We start from the raw sequence: 21,626 nt of genomic DNA, 5'->3' as shown, positions 1-21,626 counted from the left end.
TCAGGTAAAGTAAAGATAACAAGCAGCATTTTTTGAATGGATGTGGAATACCAAGGTCAATTTGTAAACAAGTGACTGCTGAAACAGCTAAATCGGGAAGGTTAGTGCAGACTTCAAGGACAAATAATCTGTCTTCTGGAAAAGACCTAGCAGAGCAAGTATTAAAACAAATTCACTAACAGCATCCTCCAAAAAAATAGTGCAATTGTGTCAATAATATTTAAATTGAAACTAACTTTTAAATTGTAACTTTTGCTAAAAGTTTTTCTTTTTTTCTTAAAAAAAGAAAAAAGAACCAGGCAATTTTCATGCTGGAAATCACAGCACAGGCTCAGTAATAAAGCTTTGACCTTCATGGGCATAAAGTTAAAAAATCTCCACATATACAACACTCAGATTACAGGATTACAGCCTTAATGCTACTGTATATTAGCATACCAAAAAAAAGCAGTGGCATTAACTCTGCAGTTATAAAGTTGTTTCAATGTTACTGTTTTTACCCCCCAACAAAACCATTTTATCACAGTGAACTAACATCTGTATCAAAACACACTCAAACAACTAAGTTTTTAAAACGAAGAACACTAGCTCCTTATTTAAAGAAGATAAATTAATAAAGTTCTTGTCACACAATTACCTGAAAAGTTCTTTTGCTTCAAGGAACTGAAGCTGTGCAAACTGTATAAAACCTGCTTGCTGCAGGATTCGTTTGTACATTACCTATGAAAGAGAAGGGAGGAAAAAGGTTTATTATATTTGTAAGGAGTTATTTATGTAGTGCTAGTCACTACTGCAATAACTACCTACCCAAAACACTGAACATACGATATTCAACCAGCCTTGTCAAGTTACATGCAAAATAAAGCCTTGATCCTCTACATTTTAAATTGTATGTACCTGAATATACTGAATCTGTTGCCCAGACTCAGTATCTTACACAAAAGTGTGTGAAAGCAACACTGTTCACAAGGACTTACTAAAAGCAAAGTCAACAAATAGCAAGTTTAAGTTTTCTTATTCAAATAATGACTTATCTGAGATCAGTCTGACTTGCCTCAAGTTTTTGCTCACGGTATTTGCAAGCGTGAAAGCCAATGGCCATCTTTGAAGTGCCCCATGATTCACCAGGCACAAAAAAAAAAAAATAATAATGATTTAACTCAAGGGTGGTCCCACTTGATCACACACAACCAACTTTCTCCCCGTCTCACCTCACTTCTGCGCCGACCTTGCTGTCGATTCTCATAGTCTCATCCCTAGCTGATGACTATATTTCTGACTGCCAGTTTGGGGTTTGTTTTGTTGGCTTTTTTGTTTGTTGTGTTTTTGGTTTTGTTTTTTTTTTTAACAAAAATACTTCCAAAGCAGTTCAACTTCTCCAACATCCAGTACATTATGGAATGTACGTAAAAATATAGATAAAAAGAGGAGCACAAGTAAACCATATGAGAAGATATGTGTTATGAAGTTTTACTGTTAAGGTCATGCCTAGACAGAAAAAAGCTTACAAGAAGTTCACTAGAAAAAGAACACAAAACTACTTTAAATGTTGGGTATTTATTTAATCTGAATGGTCAAGTAGTTACCACAAGATTAAACGAAACCCTTGTGCCCAGAATATTTCCAATGGCAAAAGAGAATTACTAAAAGCAAGGAACCTAACCTGTGCTCTGCAAAGCATCCACCGTTTGTGAAAACACTGGTATTTTGCAAATACACTTAGCTACATCCACATGCCCTCAGTTTTTCCCTTCAACTTTCTCATGAATATACAGCACTCTAATGTTTAACAGTGTACATGAATGTTGTTACTAGTAACAGACTCCCCTTTTCAATGAAAATACCCAGACAATCTGCAATACATTAGAAACATACTCCAGGCAGGAGGCCTGACACTCATTAGCAATTCAAGTAGGATAGACTGATATTCTAATTGGTGATTTTTCACCTTGATTAAAGATCGTGGATTTACCAAGAGAAAAGCTTGGCTTAAGTCCATTCAGTCTGTGCATGCTTTACTAATGGTTCATCTTAAGGAAATACTTAATCTTGATCATTAGCGAGCCATTAAAACGTATTGATTTGTAAGGTTGTGGGACTTCTCTTGCCTCCTCAGTGTAGGGGAGAGGAGAAACAGAGGGAAATGCTACCTGGCATACCTTTTCAGACAAACATAACAATATAAAAATAGACAAACAATACTTCATGACATCTTTATATTAATGTTACTATGCTTTACATCCAAGTGTACTAATTCAAAATACACTTAAGTAAAGCTAAAAGGGAATTTAATTGCAGTAATAAAGTAAAACTACCTCAAGTGATTAAGTCCCAAAATATCCAAAATATTTTGGATTTGTGATTGTATTATTACATCAATAAATGCTAATCTATGAACTGATGAACACCTGTCTTAAGGTGTTCTTAAGGATGTTGGTAAAAGATTTCCATCTGCAACTCTCTGCATCTTGTGGCACCAGAAAAACTTAAAAATCTGGCCTCAGACTTCCCAGGGAGGGTTGAAATAATAAAATTTCTCACCCTGCTAACTAGTATCAAAATAAGTTGTCTATTTGTTGGTTGTTTTTTTTTTTTTTTTTAAAAAGTTTGTTTTCAATCTTTACAATGGAGTGACCACTAATATTTACATATTTAGTGAATTAGGATATTGGAATTATGTTTGAGTTGATCTAAGACACTGAAAATACTGCTTTAATTGTACAGCTTAGTCTGTACAGCAATCTTTTCAACTAGAAGTTGAAAAGAGCTCGTCGATAGTGTAAGTAAGTATAGATGCAAGGAATCAGTTTTAAATTTAAACTAATTACGTGGTATTCACTTTCTCATTTAAACGTTGCCATATCTTCACTTGTCCCTTAAAGCCACACAACAAAAAAAGCTGTAGAATGTCTACAGGCAGATGCTTTCCCAAATTTTAAAGATGCAGTGATGGGATAGGGGGCATCCAGGTTGACTTTTAGCTGACAAGATAAACACTAGACATTAAGACATCCTATGGTAAAGATTATGGAAGCAACAGACCAGACTGTCTGTGGAAAATTCAGTATTTCCTCTTTCTCACCGGGTTTTAAAAATGGGCTAGACCTATATGCCCACCACATACAGTTAAATTTTGTTTATGATAGAAAAAACATCTTGAGCTTTTCCAGACCCATTTGCCAGAATAGCACAACAGACTTCTTTTTAAAAGGTACTAAGTTACACCCAGTCAAAACTCAACGCACTGTGTATTCCCCTATCATTTTTGAAGAACCACAATAGAACTTGAAGTGCTTTAGGCAAATTCTATATTGTTGACTAAATTCATGCTAAAAAACTAGCTACAAAAACATGAAATATGATTTGTATTAATTTGCATCTGCAAAAGTGTTAGAAGACAGAAAGATGACTGTTGAAGCTGCGATAGCTATACTGAAGCCTTAATTCTCTCAACTGCTAGTAAAAAGTCTTTCTAAAATGGTCAGAATTACCAACTAGATTGCCAAAAAGACTTTTTCTAGAAAGTCACTTCAGCTCTTGATCAGGTTTGGGTGCAGTTAATGTTTTTTGAAACTAAAAAGAAATGAGGGAGGGGAAAAAGAAAAAAAAAAGAAAAAAAGAGAGATACCTATGCAAGATGTGTGTCAATCTAACCAAGGTCTTCACTACCATCAACCATGATTTCTGCAAACTTCAGCTGTCCTGAAAAATTAATAAGTAGTATTCAGTCATTTCATGGTAGCATGGTAGAAAGGCCTTTGTATTCTTCTACCAAAAACTACATCCAGCAAAGCCATCTCCTTGCAACACCTTTGCTTAGCTTTTCTTACCTAGCACTAACTCTTGATGCGCAAAGGAGTTTTCATCTAATATGGCAGAAATAAATTTGCAGTCTGCAGTGACCATGGATTAAGTAACAGGTTAGAGCATAGAGCATCTAACGCATGATGTGCTTCTTTCCAATAACTAAATATTGTCTGTACTAATAATTATGAGTACAGGACTTTACTGTGTCAATCCCACTATCATTCTGTATTACCAGCATACATATATATATAAATATATATATATATATTTATGCTGATATAATACTGCTGACATAAAAAAGAGAAAGCGTGCACCTGTGTATGCATGCAATGACAATGCAGTATTGAACTGCAGGAAAAAACCCCATGTCGTCAAGATCTGTCCTATAATGCCATGACTGAGTTCACGTCACATGTGAGATGGCAACACCCATTGCAAACTGCAGAAATAAAAGCAGCATGTGGAAAATGGGGCACTATACTACATATATCAGACAATTACTATCACTCTTCTGCATGGATAAATTACAGTTGCTGGATCAAGTGCCTTAACGCCAAACCTACGCATTTCTGCCCCTGCTCATATAAAATGGCAAAATAAGGCCTTGAAAATGTTGGCTACTCAAGAATCAGTAAAGCTTGCAAAATAGATATCTGAATATATCTATCAGAAGATACCTATTATCTATCTTAGAAGATACCTATTATCCATCTATCTATTTAATATCTATTATCTGAAGATCTCTCTTAAACAAGAGTTAGAAAGGAGTGACTATGTGATCTGTTAAAGCATGCCAAAGAAATGTTGGAAAAGACATATGTAAGGCATGTAATTTGGTTGAACCCATCCAATTTATATTATGCTATACTACAGAAAAAGAAAGCCTGATGTGCTTGTAACAAACCTGTCATGACAGCATTAAGTATCAGAGGCACATCAGAAAGCAAGCTGAACATGTTACATTTTCAACTACAGATAAACTCTGAAAAATTGGACTAGAGTCTCAACACCTAAGCCAAGTTGAGTCATTTTAATATGAGTCAGTGGGAGACTCCATCAATTTAAGCTAGTTACTATCAGTTCGTATATACAGCCCAGAACTAGAAGAGGCTATTTCGCTTGCAAGCAATATGTTTTCTGTTTTTCAGCTGTAGCATGAACTGTAATTGAACACCCTTAAAAGCACATTAAGTTAGAAAGAACTTAAAATAATCTCGGAAACAGTAATTTCAGGAAGACAGACATTGTGCACACATGTGAACAGAAACTAACTTATCCTAAGGATAGAAAACTCCTAAATGCAAGAAAACTTAGGAGGTTCTACATCACATATTTTGATAATGAATTGCAGTTCATCTTGGGGGGAAACACACAGAAAGACATCTCCCACACTAAATCTACATAAACTGGAACAAAATAACTGGAGAATTAGAGGTCACCTAAATACTTTTCAGCTTCAAGTACTTCCAGATAGTTGTACCTTAGCAAAAGGACGGAAATACTTTCCTAGCCAAGCTTTTCACTTCCAGCAGCCTCCAAGCTGTTCATTCAATGGAGGAGTTAAGGATAAAAATGAAAGCTGATACAAATTTAATTTACTTTAATGACTGCTTTTCAAGGGCCTTGACCACAATCTAAATGCCAAGGAATTAGAAGCTTCTTGAAATTAAAAAAAAAAAAATCTGGACAGACTGCAATTCTGTAATTTCCACAATCACATTCCAAACTTTCTATCTTCTTAAACAAACCAAAATAATGTAACAGTTACTATTTTAATAGCAACAAAATGTTCCAAAGTATGTTTAAAAAAACAAACCAGGTTTTATACATGTTACAGATCAAATTTTGCTTTTAAAAAGGGAAAGAAACGAAATCAAATATTCATTCACCTATTTGGTGAGTAGAGATTTCAAGCTACTTTTTCCAAGTTTCAGTCTCTAAATGACAAATAGGAATTAGAATATGTATTGTAATATAAAGCAGAGGTAGAAGGAAATGAGTACAAATCTGTAATCAACACTGTAACCAAAGAGTTACTAAGATACTTTGCCACACAAAAATCTTAAATATTGTTACACACCAGTACAAGTACTACTTGTACGAGTTTGGAAGTAGGATGCACTTGCTTTAGATTTCCCATAACTTAACTTCAAAGTTGTACTACTGTGGAGTTTAGGATATGGTAAGAATCTCTGATAAAAAAACTAAAACTTAAAAATTCTGATTTGAAATTCATACTTTTAAAGACACTAATAGCTGAACCTAGTAAGAAGGAAGCATTGCAGTGTATTCTCTATCACTAGTTTTTCAGGGTTTTTTTTGATTTCAATTTTTTCAAGTTACACACTTGAAAAAAAAAAACCAACACCAAAACCCCAGCAGAACACAGCCTTTACAAACATATGCCAATTCAGCAGCACTTCTATTTCCTCAAGCTGAAACCATAAAAGGTATCAGTTTTGTCTTCAATGTAAATTCCTCCCACACCCTCTCTAGTCACTTGACCATTGGCACACCTGGCCCCACTGTGAAATTTGCATTTTCATGAAAATTAAAGGAAGGACAGACCTGAAATTTCTCTTTTGGAATATTCCTTCGAGCTCCTTTTGCTAGAATAAGGGCTTCTTCCACTCTGTGGCTAGCTAGAAGATCTTGAATCTGTTTTTCCAAAGGTAGTGGCACCAAAATATACACACCCTTATTAGTAGCAACAATCACCTTTCCTGGACAGGGGAAACAGACATACTCAGTTTACACTCTCTACAGAAAAAACACATTTCAAAAATAAGCTTTAAGATTTACTATTTAAGATACAAGAACCTGAACAGTGTTAAAGTTCTAAAACTCATCTTTGTCATTGACATATTTACTAGATAGTACAGTTTACCTGTAAATTGTACCTCAGAAATACAGAGATAATGGTAAATTTATTTCTTTACAGCAGATTTTGTTCCACTATGAGTAAATTAAACTGGCTACAATCTCTCATGATTAATTAAGCTGTAAATGCCACGACTGACACTATTGCTCAGATTCCAGAGAACAGGGACTTTTAACTGCCAGATATTTCCACAGGCTTACATTACAAAATTGTAAGTCGTACATTAAAGGTAGCAAGTAACATACAGTTCATAGTGCTAGAGTTTGGAGCTCTCCTGGAAAAAAATAGCAACACAATATATTGCACACTTAAGAGTTCTTAATGGAAGAATAGATGAAAAGAATTTTTTGTATTTTCGGTTTAACTATTTTTTTATGAAATATCCCCTTTTAAATACCTCTTACAGAGGTATTTTAGAAAGGAATAAGAAAGAACAATTTTTAAGATGTTAGAACTTTGTCAGGATAGCCAATGGACAAATACCTGTGGCTCACAATTATTGACCTGTAGCTCACAATTATTGACCTGCAGCATTAAATAACATTGCTCCTTTGAAAGAAATAATTAAGTTACAAGAAAAAGCTCTAACCCCACAGACTCCTACCCAACAATTAATTTGACAATTAAAGCACATTTAATGAGCATATGTTTTGTTAGAAGCGTGGAATTTTGGATGACCGAAGTTTTCCTATCATAGCCTGGAAGAATCTAATCAGGAAAGCATTTTGCAATAGAAGTTTCAACAATTAACATGCTTGCTAGATATTTTCTTTAAAAAAACACCAAATTAAAGTGACTGTACCCACAGTGGTAGTTGTTCCAGAATTACTGATGCAAAAAAGCATCCTTTTTAATACCTTCAAAGTCCTGTAGAATGTGACCTTCTTTAAAAGGCAACGTTTGCTTTTGCTGCTGGTCCAGCATGCTGTGCACTGTAATGAACTCATCATCGAGAGCAACCACGTAAGGAAAGCACAAAGCTGCTCCAATCACGTTCTCTGACCAGTGCACAGGGGCACGCTGAGAAATGCCGTCTACAGTTGCAAACATGCCTACAAAAAGGGAAAAACAAAGCCTGAGGCTCATGCTAGTCGAAGACTATTGTTTTCCCAATACAAAGCACGAGTACCAAGGTACAGAAATAGTCTCAGAAGAACAGATGCAGTATCAGATGGCACCACAACAGCACATCACGCATTCATGGATTTTATAGACCTGTTGATTAGTTCAGTTCAAAAACATTTTTTTTTCTTCTTTCTCCTTCACCACAGAAACAGACAGCACCAAAAACTGAAAAGAGAGGAATACCAGAAGAAACTAGAAAGAATTATTCAAGTTTAGTAAGTTTCAGATTTTTTTAAATAAGAATTATGCCAAGTAGTTTGAATTAATTTCAAAACTCTAATATTTAGTGAGACCTAGCATTCAAATAATACTGCCTTAGTAGGAGCTGCAGACTTGCGCTGCCCAACCTATCTGGTAATATAGGCATATTTTTTCCTTGTAGTGTCAAATGTCTAAAGAGCATTTTAGTCAACAGACAATACCTTACTTATACTTCTTCACTTTTGCTACAGCAAAATTTTTACAGATGGAGGGTCTGGCTCCTTGGGACAAGTCACTTCCTGTGAGGCACCTGTGCTTGCAATCATTTGAAAAAATGCCGTCTTCAAAATAAACATATTAAATCTTCAGCTAATTTGTGTTTTTCTTTGCCACTATCTTTCCTTCTGTCTATTCTGTCCTCCTTCCTTCTTCTAGTTTAATAGAAGTTTGACTTCCTTTTGGATCACACACCACTGATTCTATTTATGCTACTTGGTATTCCCTAATTCTTCTGAGACATTAATTGAAGAAAATACTCCAGTCAAAAGTTTTCAAACCTAGTTCAGTAACCCTTGGCCAGCTGAGCCCTACTGAAGCACTATGTAAACTTCTGTTCTAAACATGAATTCATACCCCTTAAAACCAGTATTCTCATGCCATTAGAAAGACAAGCACATGAAAATTGTTCTTCGGCAGGAATGAGCCACTTGACAGCTGGTAGAATAAGTCTGAGCTCTAAAGGACAGAGGAGATTAAAAGATTATGTTGTTCAATTTACAAAAATCTCTTCCAAACAGGGGATAATGAGGTAAGGGTAGCTGGGTAGGGAAAAAAAAAAACAACAAAAAAAAAGAAAAACAGAAGGTTGTACATTTTTACAATACTACAGTGTAGAGACTAAGCTTCTGGATCCTTTGTAGCAGCTTTGAAATGATCAGCCCTTTTGCTTGACTAAGGGTGCAACACAAAATAAAACTTCCATATCTGACTATTAGCAAGTAATGCTATTTCCTTTTTCACTACAATGATCGGGTTTTCAATCAGAGCGCGTTACAGAAAATACTTTTTTTGGCGTAATATGTAATTCGCCATTTCCTCTATAGATCTTGATGTTCTTATGTATCAGAAGTGGAATTTTATGCCAGGGAGACTGCACTATACATTTTTAGTGCCTTTGAGTTATTACTCTGTGCTATAATCCAATTTCAAAAAGTGGGAGAAAACTTCAGTTAAATACATACTAACCAGTAGTAAACTCAGGGCTAATTATATTTGAAATAGTCATTCTTAGAATTTTCTATTTCTCTGACACTCTTTAAAAATATTACAAAAACCTGATTTTAAAAACTTATTTTTTAAACTAAAGACCACTTTTTTAGGTAATTTAAAAAAATTCTTTATGGAAGTGAAAGGGTATGAAGAGCAATGCACAGTACTTTTCCAAGTCAATTTATCTCTACATCTGTCTACCCTCAATAGCTAGAGCTTCTGTGGTAGAATGATGCGTCTTCTGTCTTCATCTAGCTCTCACCTAAGGATAACAATAAACATGACAGCTACAATCAGACACCATGGCCTTTTTATAGTACTGGAAAGCGTTTGACAAAATTGAGATGAGGCCAGTAATCAATTCCATATTAAAAATGCATACGCTATCCAAAGGTTACAAGAGTTCCCCAAAACACAGCTACACTGTTTTCAGCACCAAAAGATCTAGAAATGTATAGAATCATAGAATAATTTAAGTCAGAAAGGGTTTCTGAAGGACATCCAGTCCAGCCTCCCCACCTCAAAGTGGGACCAACTTAGATCATGTTACTCAGGACTTTGTGGGTGAAAACAACAACGGAACATGCTGATTACTGTTGACCACCCTGATTTATTCAGTGTCATCAGCTATGAGGAAAAGGCACTGCAAAATCTTCTATGAATCGTTCTGCTTAGCACCTGCGTGCTTGTTATAAATTTATAAAGCTCAGTTATCCAACTCCATTTGTAGTCTACTCAATCACTGTACAACTGTTCAAACCAAGCACCACTGAAATGAGCTTTTTCTGGAAAAGCAAAAGGAATAAACTAAAATTAGGTATTTAAAATTCCTATTTTTTGGATCTCTGGAGACTTCGTCTAGTCCAACTTCCCTGCTCTAAGCAGGGTCAATGAGAACATGTTGCTCAAGACCTCACCCAGTCAGGTTTTGAGTATCTTTAAGAACAGAGACTCCACATCCTTTCCAAGACCCATTTCCTGGTTTGACCATCATCACAATGAGGAATTTGTTTTCTCATGTTTACGTAGAACTTCCTGTATTTCAGTTTGTACTGACTGCCTCTCATCCTTTCACTGGATACAATACCACTGAGCAGTCATCTGTCTTCTTTACCCTCCCCATACCCGTTGATAAGATCTCTGCAAGCATTTTCTTTTTCAGATTGAACAGTCACAGTGTTCTCAGCCTCTCCACATATGAAGTGCTCCAATCACTCAGCTGTCTTTCTGGTCCTTCAGTGGATTTACTCCAGCATGTCCATGGTATTCTGGGGAGCCCAGAACTGCACCCAACACTCCAAATGCAGTCTCACTACGACTGAGGGGAAAAATTGCCTTTCTCAACCTGCTGGCAGCACTTTTCCTAATAGAATCATTTAGGTTGGAAAAGACCCTTAAGACCATTGAGTCCAACTGTTAACCTAACACTGCCAAGTCCACCATGAAATGTGGCCTAGTAGGCTTTTGGACTTCTTTGCCACAAGGGCACATTGTATGCTCATGGTCACTTTGCCCACTTGAGCCCCCAGGTCCCTCCCTGCAAAGCCAGTCAGCCCCCAGTCTGTACTGCTACCTGGGGCTGTCCCTCCCCAGGTGCAGGACTCGATGTTTCCCTTTGTTGAACTTCATGAGGTTCCTGTCAGTTCATTTCTCCAGCCTATCATTGTTCCTCTGAATGACAACACAACCCCCTAATGTATCAGCCACTCCTCCCACTTTTGTATCATCCGCAAACTTGCTGAGGGTGCACTCTGCCCCACCATCCATGTTATTAATGAAGATGTTAGTATGAGCCTCATTAATCGACACCCTGGGGGACATGACTAGCGACTGGCCTCCAGCTAGACTTGGTGCTGCTAACTACAAACCTTTGAGCCAGGCTTTTAATGCACCTGTTTCTGTAGTTCATTCTTCATCTGTTTGTCTACAAGGAAGTTATGGGAGATAGCATCAAAAGTCTTGTTGAAATTCACAATGTCGCTGCTCTCCCCTCATCCATCAAGCTAGGCATCTAATCACAGAAGACTATCAAGCTGGTCAGGAAACTTCCCTTTTTTAAATCCATGTTGATTGCTCCAAATCATATTCTTGTCCTTCATATATTTTGAAACAGCTTCCAGGATTTTCTTCATCATCTTTCTGCAGATCAAAGTAAAGCTGGCCAGCCTGTAGCTCCCTGGATCCCTTCTCTTGCTCATCTATGACAGGACCGAAGGCACTTGTTTTCTTCCAGTCCTGAGGAACATTCCCCAATCATCATCATGACCTTTCAAAGATAATCAAGAGTGGCCTTGCAATGACATTGATCACCACTCTCAAGCATTCATAGGTGCGTCCCTGTTAGGTCCCATGGATTTGTCTGTCCAGTTTATTTAAATGTTCCGCAGCCCGATCCTTCTCTGCTGAAGGTAGGTTTTTGTTGCTCCTCATTTTCCCACTGGTCCTAGGGGCTGAGGATTCCTGAAGGAAGGTCATACCAGTAACAACTGAGGTAAAGAAGGCATTAAGCACCTCAGCCTTTTCCAAGTCCTTTGCCATCAAGTCCCCCATCCCATTAATCAGTGGGCATTCATTAGCCTTCCTTTGCTAATGATAATGCTTGTTGAAGCTCTTTTTATTGCCCTTAATGGTGCTCAGCAGAGTCAATGCCAGATGGACTTTGGCCTCCTTAGCCCTGTCCCCACATGCTTGGACAGTGTCTCTATATCCCTCCCAGGTCATCTGGCCCTGCTATAACCTCATTTGCTTCCTTTTTTTATTTGAGTTTAATCAAGAGCTGCTTGTTCATTAATGCAGACCTCCTGCCACCTTTGCTTGTTTTCCTGCTCATTGGGATGGACCACTCTTGAACTTGGAGGAGGTAGTCCTTCTCTCCAGGACCATATCCTGTGGGATTCTTTTAAGCAGGATCCCGAACAAACCAAAGTCTGCTGTCCAGGCTGTGATCTTTTTGCCTTGTTCCTTTCTCTCAAGATCCTGAACTTCACCATCTCATGGACACTGCAGCAAGGCTGCTCCCCTGTTGTTCACATCCCTAACCAGGTTCAACAGAACATATCCTCTCATCAGCTCCTCAGTCACCTGTGTCAAGAAACAAACACCAATACACTCCAGAAATCTCCCAGACTGCTTGTGCACCGCTGCACTGCCAGTCTAGCAGGTAACGGAGTGGTTCAAGTGCCCCATAAGAACCAGGCAAATACATGTTTCTTCCTGTTCTCTGAAGAAGGCCTCACTTATGTTTTCTTCCTGATAAGGTGGTCTGTAGCAGACACTCACCACAACGTCACCCGTGTTAGTCTGCCCTCTAACCCTAATCCATAAACTCTCAGCTGCCGCCTCCTTCGTCCCAAGGCACAACATCACACCTTCCTCGTGCTCTCATGTAATGGGTAACCCCTACCTCAACTGTTAACACATAGCTGTGCTGATTTCCCAGAAAAAGTGAGAGCTTTCACTGTCATGTTGTTTTTGTACACACTTCTTTGTGTGCATAAAGTAGGACCTCTTCATCCCTGTTTGTTTATTAACTCTTTCGTCCACATCATAGAAGCATAGAATTGCCTAGGTTGGAAGGGACCTTTCAGATCATCTAGTCCAACCATCAACCTAACTCTGACAAAAACCATCACTAAAACATCAACCTGAGCTGGCCAACTAAGCCTACAACCACCATTCCTACTTTAAATCCTCCTCACCAGGCTGGTCAGCCTGTTGGCAAAACCACTTTTGCCTCACCCGGCTTAGTGGATCCCATCTCTTCATTAAATAGGGATCCATAGTCATAAAAGCCAAATCCCTTGTCACCACAAGCTGTGCAACCAGTTGGTGACCTGCACGATCTACTCACTCCTCCTCAAGCTGTTCTTCCTCACTAGACGGATTGATGAGAAAACCTCCATCTCCAATATGAGGGAGCCTCCCACTAGTATTACTCACTAATTCTTCCTGCTGCTACTGGATTGTACAGGCTCAGATGATTTGTTGGACAGAGCTTCCAGCTCCTCATCTGCTACCAGAACACTGAACATATTCTACAGACGCAGATCTGCAGGCAGAGAAGAAGGGTTCTTCCTTTTACAAGAAGTCACAAGCTTCCAGCCTTTGCTTGTTCTGTGATGGCAAAGATTCAGCCTGCCTTCCCCTCAGTACAGCTCGGGGTTCAGGCTCATGCCTGGGTTCTGGAGAAGATTCAATTTCCTTTTTGTCATCTCTGATGCTGTGCACTCCACTGACCACCTCCTGCATCTCCTTTACTTGGCAACACAAATCCTCAACCAGGCAATCATCTCCTGCAGGCAAAACTTCTCCCTGCCCCAGTCTCAGGAAGAGGCACCAGGCGCTCCTTTCAGCTCAAGACCTGAAGAACTGCACCGTGCCTTGGAAGCTCGGTCTGAGTTGAGGCCTCTGATGTTTTGGGAAAGTTGCTCCAGCTGGTGGTAGAAAGCGTGCCCTGTGCCAATATGCAACAACTGTTCACTGAAATTTTAAAAACCTAAAGCTTCTGTACAACAGGAAATATGGTTAGAAACATGCAACAAGAGCTTCAAGAAATGAAAAAATGAATTTTGGTAAGCTTAGTTTCATACATAATCAGAAATAATTGATTTTCAATTCTGAATGAACTAATTACTGGACAGAATGAACGTGCATCAAAAATTAAGTTCCTCCTCCCTTTGAAAGAATGAGCTAACTAATTGCAAGTAGAGACAACAAAGTACCGAATGGCTAAGCCTATGGACCAACTATGAACAATTCTAACAATCAATTTTAAATGCAAAGAGTCCAGGTAACAATAAAGGTTACATACTCAAGAAACTCCAGATGTTTTACTTTATGATCACCATTTCAAGCAGTTGCTTTCTGCCATTCTAAATTACAGTTTTAACCCGAAAGCAAATTAATCTAGATAAATGTCACTTTAAACACTATAAAGCCAAATACATTAATGCAAAATACATCTACCTCAGAAAACAGGCTTAATTAGCATAGATGCTCTACCAAGTGCCAAACAAACATGTCTTAACCAATAAGATGTACAAAAGCAAACCAAAATTAGAAGTGAAGATTTACATCAAGCCTTTTACAGCAGAGGCCTACCTCAAATGCCAAGATACACAATGCTTAGATGTTAGAAAGGTGCTCAACAACTTCACAATTTCAAAGACAAGTGTTAAAGACACTAAGAATTTTACCAAGGAAGAACAGTAAGATGGATAATACTAATCAAAACAACAGTGGGGAGGGAATAGAGAACAGATGATTAAAAAAACACCCACAAGCTGAATTAGGGAAGGAAAACCAATACATTTCATAGCAAGCAGTCTTTGTAAAGTGTCTGAGCTAGTACAAGGTAGACTTTGCCTGTATTATGGGGAAAAAAGAGAAGTTTGTAGCATGTTTAGAGCTGCAGAAGTGCATTTGCTTAAGATATCATATATCTGATATTTTAACCGTAGGACAATTACGTACACAAGGATGATGGATTTTACAAGTAAAGGTCTTATTGTATAGCTCTCTTCTAGGACACCAGATAAAAGCAAAAGTCAGACTAAATAAAATTCTGCTTTCTGACTAAATACAATCATGCTTTTGAAAGTGTACCTATTCTTCTTAAACCAAAAAAGAGATGAAACAGTTGAACAGAATCTGGTTTGACATTCCTAAAAAGATAAATAAAGATTAAATTATGAATGAGACCTCCTTAGGAACATGTCAAAAGGCAATACTTTCAGACAGTCAATGCACATATTTTAACTTTCACAGCACTACTAAAATGATTAATATCCACAAATACACATCCACATTTAAAGCAACTAACAGTTTGAATAAGAAGTGGGCAGCCAAGATGATTTAGAAAAGCCCTGTGTCTGAAAAAACAAGTTCATTTTGGAATTTCTGTAAGCTGCATAAACTGATATTCTAATGAGTTTCTACTTCTTTCAAGAAAAACTATTGAGTGGATGTACACCTCACATTCTAGTCACATGACAAAACTTCAATACAAACAACTGATTGTACTCTTGCTTTTCTTTGGAATTTATATTAAAAACCCAAACCCCATACAGATCCCTGAATTAAGGGCCTAGATATTTGTGACACTCGTGCCATGCTGTTCCTAATATGTCAGGGAAGATACATAAACTGCATTTCCTTAATGGAGAGTCATATGTCAAACAGCATGAAAGCACTGTGCCTGTGGTCTGTCAGCTCTGGCATATTGCAGCTTTCCAAGAAAAGCTCAAGACTACTAACCTCACAGCATATTGTTGATTTAGACAGACTACAGCAGCAGTAGTCCATACAGTCATTTGTCTATTAGACAAGAGGATTATTTCACCTGATATAACTTTGGTTTTGCAATACTTAAACTATCATTTTCTGTAACACGGAGCTGAAAAATACTATTAAAAATTATGCAAATGGAAGCATAAAAACTGGGTCATGTCTGACAACATCTACAGTTAGGACAGAGTTCACTTCTACAGGAGCTAGGACACATTTTACTTCCACTGACATTTCTTACTAGCACTGTAGTACAACATACCTACTTGAATCTGTTACAATCTATAAAATGGACTTCGTATGAACTCTTAACAGCATGTGAGGAAAAAAATTAACTCATCTACACTAATTTAACAATTTTATAGCAACATGGGGCTCCTCAAACCCAGTCTGGCTAGTCACTACAGAGAGGCTATCAGCCTCTGAAGTTTCACTTGGTACCAAACAAGTTTTTTGTTACTCTGGGGTCCAAGATACTGCTACTGTTAGCTGTCTATACAGAAACGAAGCTTTCTACAGACAGGATTAAAATACAAAGAACGAGATTTTTATGCATTCAAAAAGTAGGAGAGTTACAGTAATACTTAGTGACAAAAATTTACCATCTACCTTTTTATCTCAATGTTCCAGTATAGCCCTGTGAAGAAAATATCATTATTGTTCACAACACTTAATTATTTAAGCTTTGCTTCCCAAATTGAGAGAAATCAAGAGGGAAAAGTTAAAAAAAATTGCAAAAAAAATTACAGTCCTTCATCTCACCTAGGCCTCCGGGGCCAGCCAACAGAAACTCTTGTCTGCCTATCCTTTTCACAATTGGTCGTTTCTCATCACTGCAATAAGGAAATAGATCCTGGGAGACGCCAGTATTGTAATTTAAAATGATATACTGCGTAGTAAGTGCAAGACATAAGTAATAACCATCTACAGCCACAGCACAGGGTTGCTCTGGAGTAAACACTTCCTTCACTATCTGGACTCTGTCTTCAAACACCATGAACATTTGAATGGTCCGCCGCTTGACCGAGATAATGCAGACTTCAACGCAGAAAGGATCCCCGCTCACAGGGTTTTCATTTACTGCAAATGTCACAGCTCCTTTGATTTTAGCACCAGTGGGGACAGGTTCCAAGTTCATCATGTTAACTAGTGTTATTGTGTTGTCGCAAAGCACAAGAAGCCTGGTGAGGGCAGAGGCTGCTTTTAACTCACTCACAGGCTTCTTCAAGCCCAGGTATTTATGTAGTTGCTTAGTGGCAGCAAAAGTTATTTTTCCCGCTGTTGATATCTTTTCGTCCAACAGAAAGTGATAGATAAAGCAGTCGTTGGTTCCAACATAAAGGTTCTTTCCACAGCACTCAATGCATTCGATGTTGATGTAATTTTTGTCTCCCATTAACATCTCCCGCTCCACAGCAGAAACGAGCTTGAAAGCTTTAACACTCATTGTGTCTTCTAGGTGATCTGATTAAAGAGAAAAAGAACCACTATTTACCTCCACACACATAATCAAATATCAGAAGTAGCAATTTAACATTCACCAATACAAGAACTTCACTGTTGCATTTTTTAATAGTCTGTGCTCTATTGCCAACCTGATTACACAAGCCAGAATGAGCACATTAATAACCACAGAAATGAATCAAATTGTATACTTCCACTTCAAGTCTATTCTGAAGCAGATTCACAACAGCACTCAGCTATTTTGAAGTGATGCTTTCTTCACAAGCAACCAGCATATTGCTGGCTCTCTCAGACACTCTGGTACTACAAGTGGTTCCTACTAGTACTTAGTGATTTATAAACCTGTCACATAAAAGTTTCTGTCACCTGTACATGAAAATATACACGCTTCAGCTCTCAGATTTCTGAAGAAGCCATAAGGCATTTAGAGCTACAAGTTAACATGGTGCTTTACACTCAATCTAGGTCTATTAGTAGATAGTCTCCTAGCGAAATATCATAGGCATATTCCATTTTAACACATACTCTGCATTCCTTACTCTCCAGCAATCAGAAATATGTAGCTTCCAAGCCACTTAAATAATCAGTTACGCAAGGTATCATATAGCTCATAATAAAAGCTGTAGGTGTGGTCTGGTTTTGGTGGGGTGGGGGTTTTTTTTGGGGGTGGGTTTTTTTAAATATTATTTGTTTATTCAGTGCTACTTACACATTCTCTGTATTGGACTTTATGCACCAGCAATTATAAGACACATTCACACAGACAATTTGGAAGCATGGTCCATAAAGCATTCATTAAGCTCAAGATGGAATGTCATTGAACTTAAGAGTTTCTGTTCATTAACATCCCAAACATTCCAAAAGACTGCCTTCAAGCGCTAAGCAGCACTTCTGATCTTCGTATTCTGCAAACTATACCTACCCTTTTACAATCAAGCACTGTCAAGGGACAGATGCAATTTACAAAGCAGTTAACAGTGTTTTCAAAACTATCCATGTAATTTTACTGTAGTCCAGACTTGTGTTATTTTTATAAGAAGCCAGCGGACAACTGCCCTCAACACTCCAAAGAAGGGCAGATGAGAAACTGCTGACTTTGTTTAATCACCTTTTAGTTTGTCATGACTGGTCTGTAATGACCACTTAGCCAACACAGGCTGAAGATGCAACACTACACGTCTTGAACAGATTTGAGAAATAACATATGATTACTTCTAGTCCACGTGTACAGTGGAGATATAAAACACCAAATGAAATTTGTATGGACCAGAGAGACCAATATCAACAAAATGCTCCTGTGAACAAACCTGAAACTAAACATAGTCAAAAGGAATTTAGTTTCAAATTATTACATCTAAAAAACCCCTTTGCTTTTGCAAGAGAACACTGAAAACCATGGCAAAAATTTCCAAAACTGAGTGAGAAAAAGTAAGGTATGCAACTCACAAGTAAACACTAAATAAAACCATATCAAACTAAGAATATAGCCAGAAGCAAACAATGCTACAAAGATATTGTAGTGGTCTTTTACGCCAAGAACTGCCTTTTTTTTTTTCCCAGAAGCTAAACAGATTTTAGTTTGGGCTTCCATGACATTTTCAAATTGCATCCTCACCTGGGATGTGAATGCAATTCTGACCTTTGTTCTGACCTTCAACAAAAAAACCCCAAACCCAGAAAGTACTAAAGAAATAGCCTAAGGTAAAATGATAATGCAAGTCTCCGGCAACACAGCCATGCTATCCTCCAACTTTATCAAAGGAAACACAGCACATTAAAGTTAAAGAGGGCTGCCCAAAGGTTGACTGCCAAAAAAACCCCAATCACTTTTAGGAGCCTGTGTGTAGCCTGAACTGATAAGTTATCGGAGAGACTAGGCAGCTTTCACACCTGAAGTTGTCAACAACTTAACATTCCTGTAGCTCAAGGTAAAAATGTTAATGCATGCCATTGGGAGAACTACTGAATTTTGTTCTTCACCAAAAAAACTTCCAAAATGAAAATACATAAAAAGTAAATGTACAAAAGAAATCAAAATAGATACACAATATGCCTAAGGCACTGAAGGAAAAAAATCCCATAGACATAAATCCCTGAGCAGAAAGAACAAAAAAATAGAACGTAGTGCTACATTAGCCTAGTAGCAAAGAGATTAAAACACTCACGCCAGACAAAAGCTGTAAAAAAGCTATTAAGAACAACCAATGTCAACGCACATCATCTGCGTACGATTATTTTTTTTCAACATTTATTTTGTTCTCATTTATAAGAGCTCAGGGGCCTACACGCACTGCAAAGGAACAGGCTGTGCAGAACGCGCTCTCCCTTTAAAGTGCAAGAGGCCGCCCCAGAGTTACAAACAGAAGTCAGTATGCCAGAAACGTACTGTAGATGTTTAGAACTCCGGAAAAACAAGATAATGGGGATGTCTGCTGTCCAAAAGAAAACATTAAAAAGAAAAAAAAAAACCACCGACAGACAGGCAAATTCTCAACCGACTAGATTTTGTTTTCGTGGTCGCACTAATAACCCTGCACGCACTCATTTCCGGTAACAAGTGGCAACCCGCTCTGCCCCGCTTTTGTTCAGTGGTATCTCGCTTTGCCTTTACGTTTTGTCGGCTGCTGCCCTGCAAACCAGCACCCCATCCACCCACTCACCCAGACATACCCCTACGTACACCCCACCCAATTAACTGCGCACGAGCCCTAATTAACCTCTGCATACGACTCCGCAGACCCGAAGTGCTGCCACCAGCTCCCCCGCCCCACGGGAGGACGGGGCCGCGCTTCAGCCCGCACCCTGCCTGGGGTGTGAGGGATTCATGAGGCAAACCAGGCAGCGACCGGCCCCCCGCGGCCCCCTGTCCACCCGCCTCCGCCCCGGCAGGCGATAGAGCCTCTCCCCCTGCTCGCCCTCTCCCAGCCACCTGCCAGTCGCCGCACCGGGAGCCGTGCCCGCCGCTTCCAGGCCTCGGTGTGGGCAGCCGGAGCCGGGCCGGGCGCCGCCTCAGGCCGCGCTGTCAGCGCCCAGGCCTCGCGGCGCGCGGGGCTCCGCCAGCGGGCGGGGAGGGGAATGGGGGACGGACGGGGACGCGCCGCTTCCGGTGTGGCGCAGGCCCCGCCCCGCCCCGAGCGTCACCGCTTCCCGGCGCTGACGGCGTCAGGGGGTGGAGCCTCTCCGGACCCCGCCCACCGAGGGAGGCGTGGCTGGGGCCGTGTGCAAACCCGACGGCGCGGACGGCAGACGTCACTCGTGAGCTGGGCGGGTCCTGAGAGGTCGTAGGTATGTTATAGTTAGTTAGGGACCGGCTCCAGGCGTGACGTACGGGAGATGAGAGTAGGCGGGAAAAGCGACTCTTCCGGGACGGCCCGAGGAGCAGCGGCCGGCTGGGGAGGAGGGGAAGTGGGGGAGTAGCGGGAAACAAATGGGTTTGATTGAGGGCGTCATCTGAAATAACACGAATACACAGGACCACAGAATCACAGAACGGTTCAGGTTGGAAGGGACCTTAAAGACCATCTAGTTCCAGCCCCCTGCCATGGGCAGGGACACCTCCCACTAGACCAGGCTGCTTAAAGCCCCATCCAGCCTGGCCTCGAACACTTCCAGGGATGGGGCATCCACAGCTTCCCTGGGCAACCTGTTCCAGTGCCTTATCACCATCATAGTGAAAAATTTATTCCTGATATCTAATCAAAATCTCCCCTCTTTCAGTTTAAAACCGTCACCCCTCATCCTATCACTACACTCCCTGATAAAGAGTCCCTCTCCATCCTTCCTGTAGGCCCCCTTTAGGTACCGGAAGGCCTCTATAAGGTCTCCTCGGAGCCTTCTCTTCTCCAGGCTGAACAGCCCTAATTCTCTCAGCCTGTCCTCACAGAAGAGGTGCTCCAGCACCTTCGTGGCCCTCGTCTGGACTCGCTCCAACAGGTCCATGTCCTTCTCGTGCTGAGAACTCCAAAGCTGGATGCAGTGCTCTAGGTGGGGCGGAGCTCACCAGAGCGGGCACTCAAGACAATTTTTAAATATTCAAAAATTTTGAATTCCTATTCTTAGAGGTGCTGCATATATTTAGCAATGATGTTACATAGCCGCACATACGCCGCTTGTTCCATGTGCATGCATTTTTCTTACGTTAGTCGCGTGACGTTACATGCTGCCTGTGCCTCTGAGTCCTGCAAAATACATCAAATACTTCAAATCGCAGTGCTATTTTACGTTGTAACGACAACATAGTTGATCTGTTAACAATCACTTGTAATTCCCTATTCTACTTTTAAACACATAAGCGGGTTGCCAAGTTGTTTTCCTTTGGAATGAGGAAGCAGCATCTGTTACTGCAGATCTAGAAGCGCTAACCAGCAGCTACCACTTGTACGGGCAAAACTCTGGATCCCGTTTCGTTTGGCGGCGAAGGTCCCGCGTGTCGCCGCGTCAACGGCTTGTGCTTTCACACGGTGACAGAACTGTAGCAAAACATATGTTATGTCCCGGTTCGTGCGACACAGGGCTAACTTCTCTTTCAGTAATTTTACTTTTCAGTAAGGTCTCCCCTAATGCCTGGGGAAACTGCCCTTCCAGACGACGCAGC

At 39.7% G+C, this 21,626-nt stretch overlaps 1 protein-coding gene across 4 annotated transcripts in view; it reads right to left on the bottom strand.

The window, feature by feature from the left end:
- TGFBRAP1 (transforming growth factor beta receptor associated protein 1) overlaps window positions 1-20,120 on the bottom strand; it is a 43,100-nt gene extending 22,980 nt beyond the window's left edge. For 2 of the 4 annotated variants that reach the window (XR_008465220.1, XM_054193918.1), the window contains exons 1-5: window positions 19,962-20,119; window positions 16,331-17,032; window positions 7,546-7,740; window positions 6,376-6,530; window positions 638-720 (exon numbers count right to left, since the gene is read on the bottom strand). Coding sequence is in view for 3 of the 4 variants with exons in the window: in XM_054193918.1 (XP_054049893.1) it covers window positions 638-720; window positions 6,376-6,530; window positions 7,546-7,740; window positions 16,331-17,015 (1,118 nt within the window). In the remaining variant the exon portion in view is untranslated. Of the gene's footprint in view, window positions 1-637; window positions 721-6,375; window positions 6,531-7,545; window positions 7,741-16,330; window positions 17,033-19,749; window positions 19,864-19,961 lie in introns of those variants that run through there. The other 2 variants (XM_054193923.1, XM_054193933.1) reach the window with 2 other exon arrangements.
- Between the last annotated feature and the right edge of the window lie 1,506 nt (window positions 20,121-21,626).

Source organism: Rissa tridactyla, chromosome 1, assembly GCF_028500815.1.
Source record: "Rissa tridactyla isolate bRisTri1 chromosome 1, bRisTri1.patW.cur.20221130, whole genome shotgun sequence".
In the NCBI taxonomy this organism is placed as follows: Eukaryota; Metazoa; Chordata; class Aves; order Charadriiformes; family Laridae; genus Rissa; species Rissa tridactyla.
Note: the sequence above shows the minus strand (reverse complement) of the source record. Positions and strands in the feature narration are given on the sequence as shown.